Source organism: Lepus europaeus, chromosome 20, assembly GCF_033115175.1.
Source record: "Lepus europaeus isolate LE1 chromosome 20, mLepTim1.pri, whole genome shotgun sequence".
NCBI classification, from domain to species: domain Eukaryota; kingdom Metazoa; phylum Chordata; class Mammalia; order Lagomorpha; family Leporidae; genus Lepus; species Lepus europaeus.
The window spans coordinates 5,085,446-5,108,288 of NC_084846.1; the positions used below are offsets into that span (position 1 = coordinate 5,085,446).

At 55.1% G+C, this 22,843-nt stretch overlaps 1 protein-coding gene across 2 annotated transcripts in view; it reads right to left on the bottom strand.

Annotated features, from left to right (window-relative positions):
• Positions 1-9,826, bottom strand: part of DNMT1 (DNA methyltransferase 1) — a 43,454-nt gene extending 33,628 nt beyond the window's left edge. Inside the window, exon 1 of one of the 2 annotated variants that reach the window (XM_062179238.1) lies at positions 9,692-9,826. In XM_062179238.1, coding sequence (XP_062035222.1) covers positions 9,692-9,771 — 80 coding nt within the window. In that variant the 5' untranslated portion in view covers positions 9,772-9,826. Of the gene's footprint in view, positions 1-8,252; positions 8,298-9,691 lie in introns of those variants that run through there. The other variant, XM_062179240.1, reaches the window with a different exon arrangement.
• Between the last annotated feature and the right edge of the window lie 13,017 nt (positions 9,827-22,843).

Consider the following 22,843-nt stretch of genomic DNA (forward strand, 5'->3'; position numbering starts at 1 on the left):
TCATGGATTTACAGGAGGGCACTTCACAAAGTGCGTGGAAACGCTGAATGGGAGTTCGCTGGAGCGCGAGGAGACAGACCCACGCATTTCCCTCGAACTCTGGGATGTGTCCTCGTACAGGTAGCGCACGGCAGAGACCAGGAGGTCCGGGCTGAGCAGGCCCTGAACCAGGCAGAGGAAGAGCTCAGAGCAGCCAACTACGAAGGCCGCCCCACAAGTCGGTCGGGGGCTGGCGTCTGGGCGAGCCGTGGAGACGCCCGCACCCTACATCAGGGCGCCTGGGTTCCTGGCTCCTGCTTCCGCCTGGCCCAGCCCTGACTGTTTAGGGAGTGAGCCACAATGGACTCTATCTCCAGGGCAGGTGCGGAAGGACCACCCAAGATGCTATCTGAGGACAATAGAAGACAATAGATCCAAGATGTCACACCTGACACCTGCCGGCCCTCTCTAAGAAGCCTGGGCAGATGTGATCAAGGTTATAGCCATTGAGATGGGGAGATTATCCGGATGATCCCTGGAGGCCCAGCCTAATCACTGGAGTCCTTAAGAGCACAGAACCTTTCCAGCTGCCCTTCTAGGGAGGTGCAAGGACTCAGCATACGGCCTTGGGCTTTGAAGCCGGAGCAGGGAGGCCAGGATCCAAGGACGGGGCAGCCTCGTGGGAACCTGGGACGCCTGGGAATGGCCCTCAGCTTACAACCAGCAAGAACGCGGGCAAGAGGGGCAGCGGGTCAAGCAACTGCTTTGGATGCCTGCATCCCCCGTCAGGGCGCCAGCTCAAGTCCCAGCTGCTGTTTCCAATCCAGCGCCCTGACGCACCAGGGAGGGCAGCACGTGGTGGGCCCCTGCCACCCACGAGGGAGACCCAGAGGAAGTTCTGGGATCCTGGTTTCAGCCAGACTCAGCCCTAGTTAGCACAGGCATTGGGGAGAGAACCAGCAGATCGAAGATTTCTCCCCATTACTCTTCCACAAAATAAAAACTTTAAGAAAATGGAGACCTCTTTGTTATTCTGCCTTTCAGATGAAGCCAAATTAAAAAAAAAAAACAAAAAAACCCAGGATTCGAATAGCAGTTACGATGCCACTGGGGACACCCACCCAGCTCCACTTCTATTTGTAATGACTCATTGATTTCTCTGAAAGGCAGAGTCAGAGTGCGAGGTCTTCCATCCACCTGCTCACTCCCCAGATGGCTGCGGAAGGCTGCAACTCCATCAGGGTCTCCCGCACGGGGGGCAGGAGTACAAGCATTCGGGCTGCTTTTCCAGGCATGGGCCACGTTCCTGGAGGACGCCGGCATCGCTGACAACAGCTTAACCTGCCTGCAGCGCCACGATGCCGGCTCCCTAGCTCCACGTCTGGCTCTAGCTTCCTGCTGAGCAGCACCCTGGGAAGCAGCATGGGCTCAAGGAGTTGGGTCCCTGCCACTCCCATAGGAGACTCAGTAGGTTCTGGGCTCCTGGCTTCCACTTGGCCCCGTCTACGCTATTACAGGCATTTAGGAAGTGAATCAGCATATGGAAGATCTCTCCTTCTCTGTCTTAAAGCAAGATGAAAATAAGCTAAGAGTGGGACCCAAGTCTGACAACCACAGGAAACCGATTCCTGCTCACACCCTGGAAGAACAGGAAACGGATGCCACTAGAAACCTCCAGAACGGAGTGGCGCCTGCAGATACTTCCATTTGTCTGGGGAGACCCTACCAGGCTCCTGACCCACAGGACCCTAAGATAGCAAACACGTGCTACTGACCTAAGCCACGGAGTCCATGCAGCCTCAAACCCCTAACGTCTGGGTGGGAAGGAAGGAGACAAGACAGCCCTTGAGTTTTAGGGGCAAAAAGCCAGTACCTCGATGGTTATTCAGCAGCTAGAAATTAGAACTGGCGGGAGAGGCCTCTAAATCGCAGAGAAGGGCTGGTGTCACGGCACAGGATCAGCCACTGCCTGGGAGGCCAGCGTCGCACACTGGAGCCCCAGTTTGAGTCCAGGCTACCCCGCTGCCGACTCCGCTCCCCAAGACAGGTGACGGCCCAAGTGCTTGGGTCCCTGCCACCCATGTGGGACTATGGAATCCTAGGCTCCTTGTTTTGAACTGGCCCCGTTCTGATCATCCGGGGAGTGAACAAGCAGATAAAGATCTGTCTCTCCTCTCTGTCCCTCTGCCTTTCAAATAAGTAAACTTTTAAAGAGAAAAAATAAGAAACCGCAGGGAACCCTCTCCCAACACCCCGATCACTGAGCGCAAGTTCTCGGACTGGAGGAGATGAGAGCCAGGAGCACAAGAGGAGGAGGTTCAGGACGTCAGGGAAGAAAGAGGCCTCCTGAGAGTACACAGCTCACGAAAACCAAGCATGCGCAGAGCGACGAAGCGTGACGAGACCAAGGGGACGGGTCGTGCTACCAGAAGGCAGCTGGAGGGCAAGGCTGGGAAGAGCAGCAAACCCACACCTCGTCCGCACAGGGATGAGTCACCACGTCAGCATCTGCCCGGTGCCAGAGTCGCGCCCTCGGAGGTTAAGTCACGTACTCCCAACAGGATGCGCTACGAGGGCACTGCCAAAGGTTCGCGCAAGCAGCCGGCATAGTGCTGCAGGTGGAGCTGCCACCTGCACGGCTGGCATCCCGTTCGAGTCTCGGCTGCTCTACCTCCCAACCAGCTCCTTGCCGATGTGCCTGCGAAAAAGGCAGTAGATGGCCTGATGGCTTGGTCCCTGCCACCCACGTGGGAGACCAGGCTTCCGGCTTAACCTGGCCCAGCCTCAGCAGTTGAAGCCATTTGAGGGAGTGAATCAGACGTTGGAAGCTCTCTCCTTCTGTCTCTGCCATCACTAACTCTGCCTTTCAAGTAAATAGATCTTTTAATGAAAACGTTCATGAGAAACAGGATTAAACGTTCTAGGGGCTGGCACGGTGGCCCTGCAGGTTCAGCTGTGGCCTGCAATGCTGGCATCCCATGTGAGCACCAGTTTGAGCCCTGGCGGCTCCACTTCTGATCCAGCTTCCTGCTAGTGCTCCTAGGAAAGCACTGCAAGATGGGCCGCGTCCTCGGGCCCCTGCCGCCCACGTGGCGGCCCCGGATGGGGGCTCAAGCTCCTGGCTCTGGCCTGGGCTGTGGCCATTTGGAGAGTGAACAGTGACGGAGGATCTGTCTCTTCCCTTCTCCCTGTAACTCTGCCTTTCAAACAAACCTTTAAGTATATATGTATGTTCATTTTGGTGCAAAAAAAGTATCATACTATGTACATGTCATCTAAGTACAGAAAATTTCTTATGAACTATGGATTTCAAAAATTCCTGTATTAAAGTAAACGTACCCTTTAAAAGATTTACTTGAAAGGCAGAGAGTGAAAGACCTTCCACCCGCTAGTTCACTGCTCAAATGGTCTCAGTCAGGTCTGGACCAGGAACTCCACCCTGGTCTCCCACAGGGGTGGCAGGGACCCAAGTACTTGGGCCATCCCCTGCTGCCTCCCAGGCCCATTAGTAGGAAGTGGATTGGAAGCAGAGCAGCCAGGACTCCAACTGGTGCTCCGATTTGGGACCCAGGCATTGCCAGCAGCAGCTTAGCTCGACTTGCTGGACCACAATGCTCGCCCCACCCTCCTTTTAAGATCTGAAAGGAAGAGTCCCAGAGAGGAGAGAGAGATCTTCCATCCACTGGTTCACTCCCCAAATGGCCACAGTAGTGGAGATGGGCCAGTCCAAAGCCGGCAGCTTCCTCCAGGTCTCCCATGTGGGTGCAGGGACCCAAGCACTTGGATCACCTTCCGGTGCTTTCCCAAGGGCATTAGCCGGGAGCTGGCCCAGAAATGGAGTAGCTGGGACTTGAACCAGTGCCCATATGGGATGGTGTTGCAGGCGGCAGTTTTACCTGCTGCGCTACAACACCGGCCCCTCGTTCCTTTCAATTCCATCCCCCACCCCCGCCCCCGCCAGCCCAGAACATTAAAGTATCCCGGTGCACTGCTCCACCAACAGCTCCCTTGGTGTCAGAGCCGCACACTGTTCACGCGTGAACCAGTGAAGACCTCTGGAAACACACCTGACATACGCACTCAGACGCGCTCAGGCAGTCCCCGTAACGCCCCCGTAGCCCCATCCCCGCTTCACGGATGAAGCGCCGAGGCGCCAAGAGCTTAGAGAAGTTAGCTACAAGGCCAGCTGGGGCAGCATCTGACCGCCGTGGTCCACACCCCTAGGACCCCACAGCAGGAGAACAGGAAAGGCCAGGCTAGCTTCATCCCATTCAAGGCAGCGGCAGAATCAGACTTAGGGCCCCGCGGTGCAGTGTAATCTTATCACAGAAGGGCTGGCGGATAACCAAGCGATGATAATTACAAAGGCTAATCAGCTGTAGGAGGCAGGCTGCCGCAATCCGTGTGCAAACCCAGGCTTCTTTACAAGGCAAAAGTCCGGCCTGCAAACATCTCAAAGTCTACCGGGCATCAGCCACAGCCCGAGATCAGCACCAGCTTGCACGCCGCAAAGGCATAGATGGGGTGCGCTGAGGAGACCCACCCCCTTCTCATGCAGGTCCGAGTACGGGCTGAGGACCCGCGGCCAGCAGCCTGCCGGGGGCAGAACAGAGAAGCCAGCCTCATGCGGGTTTGCTCCGCGTGCTCTGGAAGATGGCCTCCACCGCTGTGAGCAGAGTGCAGGCTGGGGCTGTGGATGGGAATTCTGTCCCCAGGCTCCGTGCACCACGCAGAGCCTGTGGCAGGAAGCCACCAGCCCCCACTCGCGTTTTAAAGCGATTACACTTCCACTTCAGAGATCTGAGCGGCAGCAAGGAGACAAAGGAGGAAGACACTTTCACCGTGCAAATGGCGGCAGCTTGAACAAAACAAGCTGAGAAACGGGCTTGCTGGGGCCGGCCGCGTGGCGCAGCAGGTCAAGTCACCGCTTGCAACACCAGCATCCCATCCCAGACGGCCAGTACGAGTCCCCGCTCCTCTGCTTCCGACGTCGTTCCCTGCCAATGCACCCGAGAAGGCAGAAGACGGCCTGAAGTGCTTGGGGCCCTGCCACCCACATAGGAGACCCCGATGGAGCTTCTGGCTCCTGGATTCAGCCTGCCCCAGCCCCAGCTGCTGTGGCCACTTAGGGAGCAAATCAGCAGTTAGAAAATCTGTCAGTCTTTCAAGTAAGATTAAAAAAAAAAAAAAAAGGACCAGCACTGTAGGCTACGCCTCCGCCCACGGCACCAGCATGCTATATGGACCCGCCTCATGTCCCGGCTGCTCCTCTTCAGATCCAGCTCTCAGCTACGGCCTGGGAAAGCAGTGGAAGACGGCCCAAACGCCTGGGCCCCTGCACTCACATGGGAGACCTGGAAGAAGCTCCTGGCTCCGGATCAGCCCAGCTCTGGCCATTGGGCATTTGGGGAGTGAACCAGTGGATTGAAAACTTTCTCTGCCTCTGAAGTAAATAAAATCTTAGAGAAACAAAAACAAAAAACAAAGAACAGGCTTGCCTATAAAGGCACGAAATATAAAAGACTTGAGGTATATTTTACTTAAAATTACAAGACTTAGAAATCCAGGTGTTGAAAATACTTTCTAGTAACCTTATCCATCTGATAGAACTACAAGGGAACTTCAGAACGTTTATAGAAAACGGAATTAAGATTTTGGTAGATACAAAATCTGAAACCCATATTTGTAATACACCAGAGCTTTGAGAAGCCGGGGGCCGGCGCTGCGGCATAGCGGGTGGGGCCGCCGCCTGACCCCGGCCTCCCTGCTCACACGGACTCCGGGAAGCAGAGGCGATGGCTCCAGGCACCGGGTTCCTGCCACGCACCCAGGAGACCTGGATGGAGTCCCCAGCTTCCTGCTTCTGCTGGGCCCAGGCTAGCATTTCAAGCATCAGGGAGTGAACCAGCCGATAGGTGCCGTCTCCCACATACAAAAGAAGCTGCCGTAGAGATACAAGTTAAGAGAGGTCACCGAAGCTGTCCGAGGGAGGACCGGGTCTAACCCAGCTCCTAGCTTATTTATTCAACCGGATAGTAGAACCTCTTGGATTACACTTACTTCTAGCTTTCCCTCCACCAAGAAAAGTTATACCTTTACTTACAAACCTAGGTTTCAGGGACTATCGGATGCACCTTTGTGTATGTACTTTTTAATCCAATGAAACATTTCAAAGCACAAAACAATCAGTTGAGAGGCTCAAACAGAACGACTAAAGCCTGTGGTACAAGGGGGCTAAGCAGCCACTAAGGATGCCCACACCCCATGTCGCAGAGCCGGCTCCCGTCCTGGCTACTCGGCACTTCCTGCCCACCTTCTTGCATCAAGAGGCACCTGGGAGGCAGCGCACGACAGCCCAAGTACTTGGGGTCCTGACTCCTGGCCACCTGGCCTAGGCCTGGCTGCTGCGGCCATCTGGGGAATGAGCCAGCAGGTAGAAGCTCACTTTCTCCTTGTCTCTCTCCCGCACTCTGCCTTCAAATAAGTCTTCAAGAAAGTAAAACAGGCCGACCGAGGGTCAAACACATACCAAACAAGGGAATATGGGCTGATGCTCGGCACGGCAGTTAAGACGTGGCTTGGGGTGCTAACTAGCGTCCTGTACCCGAGTGTCCGAGTTCCGATTCCAGCTTCTTGCTAACGCACACCCTGGGAAGTTGGGTTCCTGCCACTCACGTGGCAGAGCGGAACTCAATTCCACACTTGGACGAATCCCAGTTGTTGCTGGCATTGGAGTACTGACCGAGTAGATGGAATCTCTACCTTTCCAACAAGGATTTAAAAAACTTTAGGAAGAGAACCTAGGATGAACTGAGAATTCTAAGACTCACCTAAAGGTATTCAAATGCAGCCAAGAAACTTACCCGCCCAGTAGAGCCCCTGGGCCCGTGGCCTAGTCACAGCCCCCAACTGAAGGGACCTTCTCAGGACTCCCTGCCTCCCAGCCTCTAACTCCTGCTACTCCCAAGCTTAAGAATCCTTGAGGATTCAAGGAGATCATTCGAAGCATTTCCCATGGGGCAGCTTCGCGCAGCGGGTAAAGCCACCACCTACGACGCCAGCATCTCACGTGGGAGCCAGCTCCTTCCTGCTGCTCCACTTCCGATCCGGCTCCCTGCTAATGCCCTGGGAAAGCAGTAGAGGACAGCCCAAGTTCTTGGGCTCCTGCTACCCTCGTGGGAGACCTGGAGGAAGCTCCTGGCTTAGGCCTGGCCCAGCCCCCAGCTGTTGAGACCATCCAGAGAATGGACCAGCAGACATAAGAACTCTGTCTTCCTTTCTTCCACTCGTTCAAGTAAAAGAATGCTAAAAAAAAATAAACTCAGGTTAAGTTTAAAAAAACAACATCAAGGTACTTCGCAGTTAGTGGCCGATAAGTGGACCTGGAAAAGCCAAAACAGCTGTCGGCAATGCTAGGTGAGCCTCTGTACCAAGCGTATTCTCAGTGAACCCGATACAAGTTCAACGCCTGGATCATGCGTCTTCAGATGGCGCGATAGCATACGCTTGTCCAAGGTCACCGAGCTGGTGAACGTAGAAGTCTGACAAAACTGGGTCCAAACTTCCAATTAGGCCACGACACCCAGTACTTGTATAATCCTGCTTCCGCCTCAAGTCAGCTTAGGGGCAGGCATTCGGCGCGGCAGCTAGATTGCTGCCTGGGACGTCGGCATCCTATATCGGAGTGCCAGGGTTCGAGACCCAAATCCTCCGCTTCTGATCCAGCTCCCTGCTAACCCACACCCTGGGAGGCAGTGGGTGACGGCTTAAGTACTTGGGCCCCTGCCACCCAGAGGGGATATACCCAGGTGAGTTCAGGGTTCCTGGCTTCAACGTGGCCCAGCCAACACCTGGGGAGTAAGACAGTAGATGAAAAAACCTCACTGCTTTTCAGACAGAATTGAGGGGGTGCGGATCATGGTAAAAATGATTCAACGGGGCCGGTGCTACAGCACAGGTTAATCCTCTGCCTGCAGCGCCGGCATCCCATACGGGTGCCGGTTCTAGTCCCAGCTGCTCTTCTTCCAACCCAGCTCGCTGCTATGGCTCGAGAAGACAGAAGCTGGCCCAAACGCTTGGGCCCCTGCACCCACGTGTGAGACCTGGAAGACGCTCCTGGCTCCGGATCGGCTCAGCTCCGCTGCAGCCATTGCAGCCGCTTAGGGAGTGAACCAGCAGACTGAAGACCCCTCTCTCCTTCTCACTATCTAACTCTACTTCTCAAATACATAAGTAAAAACCTTTGAAGAAAAAGTTATTCAAGACACACTTACCCACTCGTCACTGTGGTGAAGTAACTTGAGGGCCCGGGGTGGTGGCACAGTGGGTTAGGACAACACCTGCGACACCAGGTGCTGGCTGAAGTCCAGAGTGCGCTACCTGCCGTCCAGCTCGCTCTTTATGTACCCGGGAAGGCAGCGGGAGACCGCCCAAATGCCTGGGCCCCTGCACCCGCATCAGAGCCCCCGATGGAATCCTAGGCTCCTGCTTTCCGTTTCCTTGCGCAATTTGTGGAATGAATCAGTTGATGGGAGCTCTCTATCTTGTCTCTATCTCTATGTCTTTGAGACAAACATGTCCACCGAAAACAAAAGACTCCCACCCGCATCTTACGCCACCTCCGAATGCCTGGCATGACTCTCCAGCCCCCCCCCACCGCCCCCCGGAGCGGGGTGAATTCTGGAGTAGCGGCCATGAGAGGGTACACAGATCCGGCTAGAAGCGCCCAGGCCTGGCCAGGCTTCGCGTGACTAACGCGCACCTCCCTCGGAGCAAGCTCTCAGGAATGAGTCGATGCCCTCCAGGAGCCAAAGACCAGGGCCCACGTTCCCGCCCAACGCTGCGCGCCGAAGCCACGACGGAGTCATCGATTACTGCGGCCGGGGGCCCACGACATCGGCCACCGGCCCCCTACACACACACACACACACGCACACGCGCGCGCTGCAAAACTCAGCGTCTTTGGTGCCCACAGCGCCCAGGCGCGCATTTGCTAGAAAAGACCATTCAGTAGCCTGCAGGCTGCTAGGATCCGGGCCCTGGCTCTAACCCCTACGTGCACGGAACACGCCTTGCCCGGCGGAGCGAGGAAGACCCCTGCAGTTCCCAGGCGACCCAAGGGGGGAGGAGGAGAGCCCCCCACGGAAACCCAGGCTCGCCACCGTGGGCCCTGCGCGCGGGGGGGGGGTGGTCCATCCCTGGAGGCCGTGATCGGGACACGCAGCTCGGGGGCTACCCGGCAGCCCCCTGAAGCGCCCCCAGAGGATCGGGCCGGGCACCGGAAGTGGAAGCCCGAGTGTCGGGGCCGGGGGCTGTCCGGAGGCCCCGGGCTGCCCACTTCCTGCGCGACCAGGCTGGCGGCAGGAGCCCGGCCCACGGCCGCTCGCAAAGATGGGGGCTGCCAAGTCGTGTTCAGGGCAGGGTGCGGGGGAGAGGACCCGATGAGACCCCACCCCCAGGTTTCTAGTCACCAAGGGGCTACGAGGGGGCCTCGGCCCGTTTTGGCGCCAAATGCCCAGGGACGCGCGCGACCGGAAGTGCCACCCGGCCCGCGCCAACCGCCGCCGCGCGCCCCACTGCCCGGCGCATGCGCGCCCGGCTGTCAGCAGCCACCACGGGCCACCCCCGGGGAAGCCACCCCCCACCCCAGCGCCCTGCCTCCCACCCCCCACCCCACCCCCGAGCCCAGGGCCCCACCCCGCGCAGCACCTACCGCCTACGGACATCGTCGGGCAGCGAGATGGCCGGGGCGGCCAGAGCAGGCACACGGGCTGGGGCGGTGCGGGCCGGCATCGCGGACGCTGCAGCAGGAGCGGCAGCAGCAGCAGCGCAGGCAGCCCCGGCTTTTCGCGCGGAAACCAACGGGGAGGGGCAGCGAGCAGAGGCGGTGTCTACCACCCCGGCCCTGGCGCAGGGGAAGGCGGGACGTACCACGCAGAGGCGGCCGTACCATGTGCGGGCGGGCGGACGGAGCGGGGCGCGCATGCGCGAGGTGGGCACGCTCCCCCGTGCTGGGCAATGGGCTCGTCCGAGCGCCTGCGTGCGCTCCGGAGCCGAGCTCGGGCGCTGTGCCCGGGGCGAGTCATTCGTTCATTCATTCTCTAGCGTGCTAGGGATCCAGCAGCGAGTAGCCGCGGGGGGTTAGGAGCGTGCGAGCGCTCGAGTGAGGGTCCTCGGTTCCCGGCCAGCCTCCATCCGTGTGCGCGCCCCGTGACCTTGCACGGGTCACCGGGGCTCATCCGCGAGCCCAGACTAATTGGGGGGGTGCACGGGGATCTGTAGCGAGCACCGAGGGTCTCGCGTTACCCGGGGGCCGGGGACACAGGGGGAGGACAGCGTCCGCAGTAACTAATGCCGGGAGATTTGGGTAACCTCATGCAACGGAGCAGAGCCCAACCCTTACCCTTCACCATATATAAAAACTCCAAATGGAATAGAGGGGCCGGCATCGTGGCGCCGCGGGATAAGCTGCAGCTTGGGAGGCCAGCGGACGGCACCAGAGCGCTGCATGCAGTCCCAGCCCCTAGGCTTCTCGTCCAGCTCCCTGCTAGTGCGCTTGGGAGAGCCCGGGAAGATGGCCCGAGTGCTGGGTTCCCTCCACTACACGGGAGGCCCAGATGGAGCTGCAGGCTCCTGCTTTCGGGCCGTTCCGGGTTTGGAGGGCCAACCAGGAAATGCAAAGTTCTAATTCTTAAAAAAAAAAAAAAAAAAAAATGCCTTAAGACCTAGATGTGAGACCTGCAACTATAGGGAACACACATGGAGAAAGCTCCAGGATACCAATTTGGCAATGGTTAGGCTCCAATTTGGCTCCTTGGTTAGGACAAAAGCAGACAAAGGGGACAAAGGGGACTCTATCAAGCTTAGAGACAGATGCACAGCAAAGCAAACAGAGTGAAAAGGCAACACATGGAATGGGAGAATATTTTAACCATCTGATGAGGATACCCAGAGTAATTCTTACAACTCCACAGAAAACAAGTAACTCCATGTAGAAGCGAGCCAAGGATTTAAATAGACAGTCACCCAAAGATGTACAAGCTGTGAAAGTGTGCCGATCACCCGGCATCAGGAAAATGCAAATCTAAGCCACTGAAGTTCTCACCCCACGCCTATTAAGGGGGCCACTACTGGGGCAGGCTACAAAGTCAGCATCCCATATTAGAGCGCTGGTTCTAGACCAGACTGCTCCACTTCGGGTCCTGCTCCCCGCTAATGCTCCCAGGAAGCCCTTGTGACCCATGTGGGAGACCTAGACGGAGTTCTGGGCTCCTGGCCGCTGTGGCCATTTGGGGAGTAAACCAGCAGGTGGGAAGGTCTCCCCACCCCCCACCCCATACACACACCTCATTCTGCCTTTCAAAAAAACAAAGAAATCTGAAAGCACACACAAAAAGACAGTCACTATCCATTTTAAACGTTAGTGACAACATGGAGACATTGGAACCCTTGCTCTGCTGGCAATGAGAAAATGGTGTAGCCATCTAGGAGAACAGTGGGGGAAGTTCCTTAAAAAATTATAAATAGAATTAACACATGATCCGGCCATCCCACTTCTGGGTATACATTCAAAAGAGTTGAAAACAGGATGTTCGAGGTATTTGCATAGTCTTCATTACAGCATTCTCCACAGTAGCCCAGGGTAGAAGCAATCCAAATGTTCTACAGATAAATGGGAGAAACGTGGGGGCCCGGCGCTGTGGTGCAGCAGGTTAAAGCCACAGCCTGCAGCACCGGATTTCTATACGGGTGCCAGTTAGAGATCCGACTGTTGCACTTCCCATCCAGCTCCCTGCTAATGTGCCTGGGAAAGCAGCTGAAGAGGGCCCAAGTGCTTGGGTCCCTGCCACCCACATAGGAGACCTAGATGGAGTTCCTGGCTCCTAGCAGCAGCCTGGCCCGGCCCTGGCTAGTACAGCCATTTGAGGAATGAGCCAGTGAACAGAAGGTCTGTGTGTCAGATCCAACTCCTTGCTTACACACCCGGGAAGGCAGCGAGTGATGCCCAAGTACCTGGGCCCCTGCCACCCACGTGGGAGACTCGGATGGAGCTCCAGGCTCCTGGCTTTGGCCTGGCCTAGACCTGACTATTGCGGTCATTTGGGGAGTGAACAGTAGGTGAAAAATCTGTTCTCCCCCTCTTGTCACTGTCTTTCAAATCTTAACAGAGAAAGAGGGAAGGAGGAAGGGAGACAGAGATTGAGATCTAAACCGGTCAAGAATCTAAGAAACCGAAAGTAGATTGCTGGTTATCAGGGACTGGAGGGAATGAGGAAAGGGAAATTATCCAAGGGGGAGTTTCACTTTTACAGGGAAGAACAATTCCAGAAATATCTGTTGCACAATAGTGTGCACATAGTTAATACTACTGTACATTTAGAAGTGATTTAAGTGGTAAGTTTTACATGGTTCAATAAAAATGAATTGTTAAAAAAAAAACTCATTCCTGTATTAGTAGACTTTTTCTTTTTTCTGTTTGAGACAGAGAAAGGACTCCCATCTACTGGTTCACTCCCTACATGCCACTCATCGGGGCCGAGTTAGCTCCAAGCCAGAGTCCAGGAACTCAGCCCCGGGCTCTCACATGGGTGGCAGGGAGCCACTACTGCTACCTCCCAGGGTGCACCTTGGCAGGAAGCTGCAGTCAGGAGTCAGCCACAGAGCAGTCTCAGGCACTCCGAAGTGGACACGGGCACCTTAGCCACCAGGCCAGAGGCTCACACCAGCCCTCTCAGAAGAGAGCTTGGGGCCGGCGCTGTTGCATCGTGGGTAAACCCACCACCTGTGACGCCAGCATCCCATATGGGTGCTGGTTCACATCCCAGATGCTCTACTTCCAACTTCCTGCTAGTGGCCTGGGAAAAGCAGTGGAAGATGGGCCCAGTGCTTTGCCACTCACGTGGCAGGAGACGCGAATGAAGATCCTGGCTTCAGCCTGGCCCAGTGCTGGTGGTTGTGACCAGTAGCAGAGTAAACCAGTGGAGGGAATCTGTCTCTCCTGACTTTCAAGTAAGTAAATCTTAAAAAAAAAAAAAAACTTAGCCCCCAACAAAAATTAAAACCCTAATAGAACTAAAATCTATTTAACATTTTTGTAGTAAAATATTTGTGTTATAAAATTTATGATTTTTGAAGACTTATTTATGAGACAGACAGAGACACACACACAGAGACACACACACAGAGACACACACACAGAGACACACACACAGAGACACACACACAGAGACACACACACAGAGACAGACAGAGACAGACAGAGACAGACAGAGACAGACAGAGACAGACAGAGACAGACAGAGACAGACAGAGACAGACAGAGACAGACAGAGACAGACAGAGACAGACAGAGACAGACAGAGACAGACAGAGACAGACAGAGACAGACAGAGAGACCTTCCACCTGCTAGTTCACTCCCCACATGGCTGCAATGGCCAGGGCTGGGCCAAGCAGAAGCCAGAAGCTTCATCCTGGTCTGACATGATGGCAGGGGCTCAAGTACTTCAGTCATCACCCGCTCTTCTTCCCAGGCCATTAGCCAGGAGCTGGATCGGAAGCAGAGCAGTCAAGGCAAAAACGGACATCCATATGGGATGCCGGCTTCACAGGCAGCAACTTTACCTGCTTTGCCACCATGGCGGCCCCATATTCATTTACTTCAAAGGCAAAGTGACAGGGGGAGAGGAGAGCGCTCTTCCTGTGCTAGTTCATTCCCTAAGTGGCCACGACAGCCATGGCCGGGCCAGGAACTCCACGTGGGTCTCACAGGGGTGGCAGAGACTCGAGGACTTGCACCATCACTGCCGCCGTCCTAGGCACAGTAGCAGAAGGCTAGCTGTTCCAGGACTCGAGCCAGCACTCGGATATGGGATACTCTCGTCCCAAGCAGTGGCTTACCCCACTACGCCACAACGAGGGATTTACTGCACTGTACACACACTCTCATGTGTGGATTCCCCCTGCAGCTGGTGAAGGGTCCGACCTCACTTTCTGGTTGCCGAGTTACACATCAGCGTTTGAGAAGCCTGAAAAATGCCATAAATAAGACCCAAAGTGACAGCTACTAGTGTAATACTTGGCACTTAGGAACTGTACTGAACCCTTTAGCAAACTTATTTAATTCAATTGCTAACAACCACAGAGGGAAATACAAGCGGAGTATGCCCGACCCAAAATGCTTTGAACCAGAGGCCTGTCTAGTTCTGTAGATTTTGATTTTTTGAGTATTTGCCTATGTGTAGCAAGAGGAGGCAGGGACCCACATCTGAACACAGAGCTCACCGTTTCTTACGCATCTTCTACGCCCAGCCCGAAGGTAGTTTTCTACACTATCTTTAATATTTCTGTGCGTGAGGGGCCAGTGTTAAGGTTAAGCCTCTGCCTACAATGCCGGCATCCTCTAAGCAGAGTTCCCATCCGAGTCCCAGGTTTTCTGCTTCTGATTCAGCTCCCTGATGCACCTGAGGAAACAGGTGATGGTCCAAGGACTTGGGCCCTGGCTGCCCACCTGGGCGGCCCGGATGCAGTTCCTGGCCCGGCCCTGGGGCTTGCAGGCATTTGAGGAATGAGCCAGCAGATAGAAGATCTTTGCCCTTTCTCTCCCCTTCCTTACCCACGTCACTCTGCCTTTCAAACAAACAAAATTTCTTCAAAACAGAAAAGGGAAAACTTCATGGACTTCAAGAAATGCTTGCACAAATAACCCTATCTTTCCATTCTATCATCTGAGGAACTTTTTGAAGTCCCCTCGTATGAGCAACTTCCTTTGATTTTTTCCCCTCTGAAATGCAACCCAAGCTTTCCTCCTCATCTACCCTGCTGCCAGCCCAGCACACTGGCCCCATCATTTGCTGGAATATTCTAGCAGCTTCCTCTCTGGTCTCCCAGCTTCCCCAGACAGTCCCTTCTGTACACTGCAACAAAAGCTAGCTTTTAAAAAAAAAATGAAGTTATAGCATTTTCTTCTTCCTCCTTTGAATCTTTCAAAGCTTCCCACTACTCTTGAAATAAAACCTTAGCACTTTATTCCATTTATAGCATCCTGCCTGGATGCATCTCGTTCCCCTCACTAAGCTCTGGCTTTCTTGACCCACTTTTATGCTTTCAAGTGTCAACCATGCCCCCAGGGCCTTGGCTTCTGCCGTCACTTCTGACCAGACTCCCCTTCGGGGAGACTCACACAGCTCCCAGTTTGCCTCCACACCGAGGGCTGCCCAGATCACCTGGAAGCAAATCCTCACCCCCTGCTCACATTATCCTAGCACAGGTCAAGCATCCCGAATCCAAAACACAGAGCCCAAGGTTTTCTGAGCACGGACACAGCACCAGAAGTGGACAATTCTTCACCCGACCTCAGGAGAGGAGTCTCAGCCTAAACGCAGGTGTGCTGGGGCTAGGGTCGTGGCACGGTGGAGGAAACCGTTGCCTGCAATGCCAGCGGCCTATACCAGAGCACCGAGCACAGGTTCGAGTCCCAGCTGCTCTACTTCTAATCTCCCTGCCAGCGCACCTGGCAGAGTGCTTGGGCCCCCATCACCCTGAAAGGCCATTTGGAGAGTGAACTAGCAGATGGAAGGTCTCCTTCTCCCTCTTGGTCACTCTGCCTCTCAAGTAAATAAAACCAGTGTGTAAAGTCACCATCAGGCTATATATAGAAGATGCACTGGAAACCAATGGACTTTGTGTTGAGACTTGGGTCCCCTACCCAAGATGTCTCATTATGAATATACGGATATTCCAAAGCTAAAACTCCAAAGTCTAACACTTCAGGTCCCAAGCATTTTAGATAAGGGAGATTCAGCTTGTACCCTGTTTCTTAGTATTTACCACAGTCAGATTCCTTACACATTTGAGAGAGTTACAGGGAGGGAGGGAGGGAGGGAGGGAGAGAGATCTTCCATCTACTGGTTCACTCCCCAAATGGTCACAACAGCCAGGATTGGTCCAAGCCGAACCCAGGAACCTGGAACTCCATCCGGGTCTCCCAGGCAGGTTCAGAGGTCCAAGTACTTGGGCTGTCTTCTGCTACCCTCTCAGGCATATTAGCGGGGTCTGCGTCAGAAGACCAGTCAGGACTTGATCCAGTGCCCACGTGGGATGCCAGGGTTGTAGGCAGCGGCTCAACCCACTGTGCCAGAGCGGCAGCCCCAGAGATTCTGTTGTGGTGTCTATGGTGCTCTGTCTGGCCCACGAGAGCCCAGAAGATGAACAAACCTCTGTGGAGAACCAGACAGGGACCAGAGTTGCAGTGCTTCTAACACCTGCATCCCAGCCACTCTGCTTCCAATCCAGCTTCTCGCCAACGCACCCGGTAAGGCAGCAGGTGACGGCCCCTGCCACCCAAACGGCGACCAGGATGGAGTTCCTGGCTCCTGGCTTCAACCTGGCCCGGCCCCGGCTTCTGCAGCTGCTTGGGGAGTGACCCAGCAGATACAAGTTCTCTGCTACCACTCTGCCTTTCAACAAATAAAACTTAACACAAAAAGAATCAGAACTAATTTTAGCTTGTATAAGCCAGCATTATCCACTGCAATATTATGTCACTGCAGTACGAAGGCATCCACAGACAACATGTCAAAGGATGGCTGTGTTTTGATAAAACTTTATTAACACACAGAGGCTGGGCCAGACTTGGGCCTCAGTATACTGGCCCCTTCACAGACTTCAGAGGAATAGAAATACCAAGGGTACTTCCAGAAGTTCAGAACTCAAACTTTGGTCTATGCAGGGGAAAAAAAAAAAAAAATCCATGCGTCATTTCTTCCTAATACCATTTTCCACGCACTTTGTGAAGCCCCCCCACCCCGTCTACTGCTTCCACGTATGTACAGGGCCTGGGAGGCGCCTGGCGCAGAGTCAGAGGCGGCTCCAAGGCCTCTTTGTCCCCCACAGCGATGGCATTTCCATCCTGCAAGGAAAGCAGGCCCCAGCCCCGGAGCAGGTCAGGTTGCAAAGCCAGGTGTGACGCCCGCCCGCCGGGCCCGCATTGCGTGCTTTCCTCTGACCACTGCAGATGTCAGATAAAGCCCGGGAGGGTGGGGTGGGGGCAGGATGCCGAAGCTTCTGGGATCCTCTGTAGTGGCCGCCTGGGCCACCAGCTTCGCCACTCCCTCCCGCGGCCTGGAAACTGGCCGCACCCGAGCCTGCAGGGGAGCAGCTTCCGGATGGCCTTCCCTCTGCCTCAACTTCTCCATCTTTGTCTCCAGAGTGGTGCTCACAAACCACCCCCCCCCCCAACACGGCTCGTCAGGGAATTGGCACTGGGGTGCAGCAGGTTAAGCCGCACCAGGGCCACCTGCATCCCATATCAAAGTAATTGGGATCGCATCCTGCCTGTTTCCCATTCAACTTCCTGCTAATTCACACGCTGGGAGGTAGCAGGTGATGGCTCTAGTCCCCGGCCTCCGGCTACCTGTGTGGGAGATCAGGATTGAGTTTCTGGCTCCTGGTTTTGATCCGGCCCAGCCCCCGGCTCCTGTAAGCCTTTGGAAAGTGAACCACCAGGTGGAGGATTTTTTCCTCCCTCCAGTTCTGCCTTTCTAGTACATATTTAAATAACTTGAAGAACTAAGACAAAGAGGCCCTTGGGCTTGAGCCACCTGCCTTCTCAGGCCACATTCCAGCCTCCCCTGGAGGGCCACTCTCCGCTGAGACCAGGAAAGGCCCGGGTGTCAGCCCGGCCCCGGGGACAGCCAGCCAGCCCAAAGAACAAAGGCCACGAGCGCCAGAGGGATGGCCGCATGTCCTGAGCCCAGAAAGCTGAGTCACCGCCAATCACCAGCCCCGAGCCTGTGTCGGCACCAGGCCCCTTGGAGGCAGCACGTAGGAGTTCAGCAGGGACATTTGTCACTGTCACGTTGCATGGGCTTCAGACTGTCTGGGAGCAAGCGACTTGCCCAAAGCAGGCGTCAGATCTGGGGACGCCCCGGTCCTCCGGAATGTGCCGGGCAGGGCCGCCTGCCTCCGCGGGGGCCCTGGATCAGGTGCAGCTTCTCCTTGGGATCACAGGGGCCTGGCTGCCAAGCCTTTTTGGATCTTCCCTCCAAGAGCACTGGAGTCAGGCCCCTGAGCTGCCCTTCTAGGGCCCCTCAGCTTTCTCCTACCCAGGCTGCCCCTCGGCCCTCTCCCCAATCTATCCTCCACGCGGCAGGCCAAGCAAACTTCCCGTAACTCAAGTGCGAGTGTCACTTCCTCTCTACCTCACTGGGTGCACCTGAACAGCTTCCCAGCCCGCTCAAGGTCAGCCCAGCCCCCTAGCCCAGCCTACCAAGGCCCCAACGATGCGCTCCCAGAACTCAAGTTCAAGTTCATAAAAGACAGGCCACCCCGTTCTGAGGACGCAGACAAAAGAGGATTTCCACACAGCCTGGCTCTTGCAGGCGTCGCTTCAAGTTCGTTATTAGTCATCGGGAATGCAAAACAAAAGCTCACAGCAATGTCACGGATGAGCCGGGACGGCTCCACAGAACAAAGACCAGAACTCCTCTTGGTTGCTTGTGGGGGTGGGGTGGGGTCCCAGACAGCACAGCCACCCTGCGAAGTCCCTCGGCGGTGGCTACTCAAGCTCCAAGTCCTCTCGCCCTCACACTCCACCACCCCATTCCTGGAACCTTTGCTTATATTCTCACAAGAGCACGAACAAAAATATTTATAGTCGCTCACCCACAACATCACCAACAATACAACAGACAGTTACCCATTCACACAATGCAACGCTATACCCAGGGGTCACAATTTCTTTTTCGGTAGGAGCCAGTGTTGTGGTGCAGAGGGGTAGTGCACCGCCTGCCATCCCCTATAAGTAGCAGTTCGAGTCCCAGCTGCTCCACTTCTGCTCCAGCTCCCCGCTAATGCAACTGAAAAAGCAGCAGAAGGTGGCCCAAGGCGCTTGAGCCCCTGCACCCACGTGGGAGACCCAGATGGAGTTTCTGGATCCTGGTTTCAGCCTGGTCCAAGCCTGGCTGTTGGGGCCATTTGGGGAAGGAGTTGCAGAGAGAGGTAGAGACAGAGAGAAGTCTTCCATCCGTCGCTTTTCTCCCCAAATAGTAATGGCTGGGGCTTAGTCAATCTGAAGCCTGGAGAAGAAGCTTCTTCCAGGTCCCCTGTGGGTGTGCAGGAACCCAAGCACCTGGGCCATCCCCAACTGCTTTCCCGGGAGCATTAGCAGGGATCAGAAGGGGAGCAGCTGGGACTCAAACAGGCGCCCATCTGGGATGCTGAAGGGGCTTTAACCTGCTGTGCCACACCACCAGCCCCTGATAGTAAATATCTTAATATTTGTAGACCATGTAGTCTGTTATGACTGCTCCAGACAGGGTAGGTGCTGTGGCACGGTGGGTACAACTACCGCCTGCGAAGCCCGCATGCCATGTGGACACTGGTTGGAGTCCCGGCTGCTGCACTTCTGATCCAGCTCCCTGCTGGTGCACTTAGGCAAAGCAGCGGAAGATTGCCTAGCTGTTTTGGCTCCTGTACCCATGTGGGAGACTCGGATGAGGCTGCGGACTCCTGGCTCCTGGCTTTGACCTGTTCCAGCCCCAGCTGTTGCAGCCACTTGGGGAGTGAGCCAGCAGATGGAAGATATCTCTCTCTCTCCCTCTCCCTCTCTGTCACTCTGCCTTTCAAATAAATAAAATAAATCTTAAAAAAAAAAAAAAAAAGAACTATGGGCCAAGACTAAATGCTCCGTGGGGCTGTGCGCCACTAAAACTTGATTCACAGACCCCCCCCAAAACGACGAAGCTTCATACCTTTTCCGCGTGTCACAAACGAGTATTCTTCTTTGGACGAGTTTCCTGTAACCACTTAAAAACTAGCTAGACTGTTCTCAGCACTCGGTCCCCATGAAAACAGACGGTGGAGTACACCGGGACCGAGGACTGGCGTGGAGGAACGCTGATAGACAGCGTGGAGAACCAGCACACGAACTCCGTGCAAAGACCCAGGCAAGCCGCCACAGCATCACACCCGCAGACCCCATAGCGCCCACCGCGGAATCCTGATTAGACGAGCCCCCAGGACACCTCTGCCCACCTCCCTTCCTCTCAGGCCCTCACACCCTGCCTTGCTTCCCCTTGGTTCTCTGCAGCCTTCTCCCACCTCCCCGGGGCCCACGGTCACAACCCAAGACAGCCAGCAGACCGCAGGGAAAAAGAGCAGTCGGAACTCACAGAATCGCGCGCCGCCTGGAGAACGTCGTAACAGGCGCAGCATCCGCTCCTGAGCTGCAAACAAGTGCTTGGGTGCCCAGCCTGGTGGGGCTGCATATAAGGACCTGGCCGGCCTTGGCCGTGAAGCCAGAGGGTTTCCACGTGAGGAGCCCCTCCCCCGAAAGGACGGCCAATTAACCGACCGCAGCTGATTCTGCATCACTCACAGCACCTGGCCGAGAGAGGGGGCGCGAGAATCTCCAATCAGGTCCTCAGAGACATCGCTAGAAGCTCCCAGCTGCTCTCCTAGTCTCGGTTGAAGAACCTGAACCACTTAAGCACCTAGAGAGAACCTGGAAGGCGCCCACTTCATTGAGCGGAGAGTTTATCAGCCTGCGCACGGCCGACATGTGAGGACTGAATGACCCCGTGTCACAGGCAGCTGTCCTGCGCATGCAGGGTGTTGTGCCACATCCCTCTCCTCCCTCCAGGCCAGACAGCCAAAAATGTCCCCAGGCATCGCCAGTTGTCCCCTTGGGGACAGAATCACGTTGTAGGGGAACCACTGATTGCAGCACATGGAAATGCCATTCTGTCAAGCACCCAAGTCTTACCCTAACCACAGTGGTCTGGGGTGCTTCCCTTGCAAGCTAAAAACAACCCCAAAACATGGGGCCCGCATTGTGGTACAGCGGGTAAAGCCACTGCCTGCGACGCCAGCATCCCATATCGGAGCACCAGTTCAAGACCCGGCTACTCTACTTCCAATCCAGATCCCTGCTAATATGCCTGGAAAAGTAGTGGAAGGTGGACCAAGTGCTTGGACCCCTGCAACCCACATGGGAGACCTCGATGGAGCGCCTGGTCCAGACCTGGCTGTTGGGCCCATTTGGGAAGTGAACCAGTGGGTAGAAGAGTCCCTCTCTCCCTCTCTCCCTCTCTCTCTCTCAATCTGGCACTCTTTCAAATAAATAAATAAACCTTTAAGTAAATACAAAATTTTTAAAAGGTCAATGCCAGTCATGGATGCATTCCATGAGCAGCAGTGTGGAGGGAAAACAGCCTTGGGTCCTGGATTCAAATTCTCTGGGCCCTGGCAGGGGCCCCCTGGAAGCTGTATTTTTCCCACAGCTCCCTACTTGTGTGTGTGTGTGTGTTTTAAAAAAATTATTTATTTTACTTGAAATTCATAGTTACATAGAGAAAGGAGAGAGAGAGAGAGAGAGAGGTCTTCCATCCGCTGGTTCACTCCTCAATTGGCCACGATGGCCGGAGCTGTGCTGACCCGAAGCCAGGAGCCAGGAGCTTCCTCTGGGTCTTCCCACACAGGTGCAGGGGCCCAAGGACGTGGGCCATCTTCTACTGCTTTCCCAGGCCACAGCAGAGAGCTGGATGGGAAGAGGAGCAGCCAGGACTTGAACCAGCGCCCATACGGGATGCCGGCATTGCAGGTGGCGGCTCTACCTGCTACGCCACAGCGCTGGCCCCTTGTGTGTGTTTAAGAAGCTTTTTTTTTCTTCTTAAGCTTTTGATTTCCCTTTGACTTTTAGTATGAGGAAGTTCAAATAAAGATTACGGTTTGTTGCAGTATTCGTTTGTTTTCATTGCTGAACAGGATGCCACTGTCAGAATAAGAGACATTTTGTTTATGTGAAAGAATTAGAGAGAGAGAGAGAGAGAGAGATCAATCTTGCATATCTCTCATCCTCTGGTTAGCTCCCCAGATGGCCTCAACAGGCTAAACCCAGGAGCCAGGAGCTTCTTCCAGGTCTCCCACAATGGGTGCAGGGGCCCAAGGACCCAGGCCATCTTCCGTTGCTTTCCCAGGCCACAGCAGAGAGCTGGATGGGAAGAGGAGCAGCCAAGACTCGAATCCCATCCATCCCGTATCAGAGCGCCGCTTCGAGTCCTGGCTGCTCTGCTTCTGCTCCAACTCTCCGCTGATGCGCCTGGGAAGGCAGCGGGTGATGGCTCAAGAACCCGAGTCCTTGCCAGGCATGTGGGAGACCCCGAGGGGTCCCTGGCTCCTGGCTTTGGTTTGGCCCAAATCCAGCAGCTGCAGCCATTTGTGGAGTGAGCCAACAGGTAGAAGATCCCTTTTTCTCTCTTGTTGCCTCTCTGTCACTCTGCCTTTCAAACAGATGAATAAATACATCTTTTTTTAAAAAAAGAAATTGGGGCCGGCATTGTGGCATAGTGGATGGGGGTGTTGCCTGCGAATCCAGGAGCCAGGAGCGTCTTCCAGGTCTGCCCCGTGGATGCAGGGGCCCAAGCACTTCTACTGCTTTCCCAGGCCCAGCGGCAGGGAGCTGGATCGGAAGTGGAGCAGCTCGGACTGGAACCAGAGCCGCAACGTGGGATGCTGGCGCCACAGTTGGTGGCTTAACTGCTGTACCAAACACGCACACCTTCCACAAACTTCGAAGACTCCCTTGTGTGTCTTCATTTCTCGTAGGCCAATACCTGGAATTAAATTGCTGCCCTTCTGCAAGTTCACGTTTGCCTTTGGGGAAACTGCCCCTTTTCCCAAGTTGCTTTCCCACATTGCCTCAAGGGCTACGATGATTAACAGACCCATTTTACAGACGGCAAAACTGAGAGATGTCAGGCAGCCTGCCCAAGGGCACTTCGGTTGTCATGAATTGGATTTGAGATTCAAATCTGGCTTTTCTAGCATCACAGAACACACCCTTCACACCACAGTCGCCCCAAGATG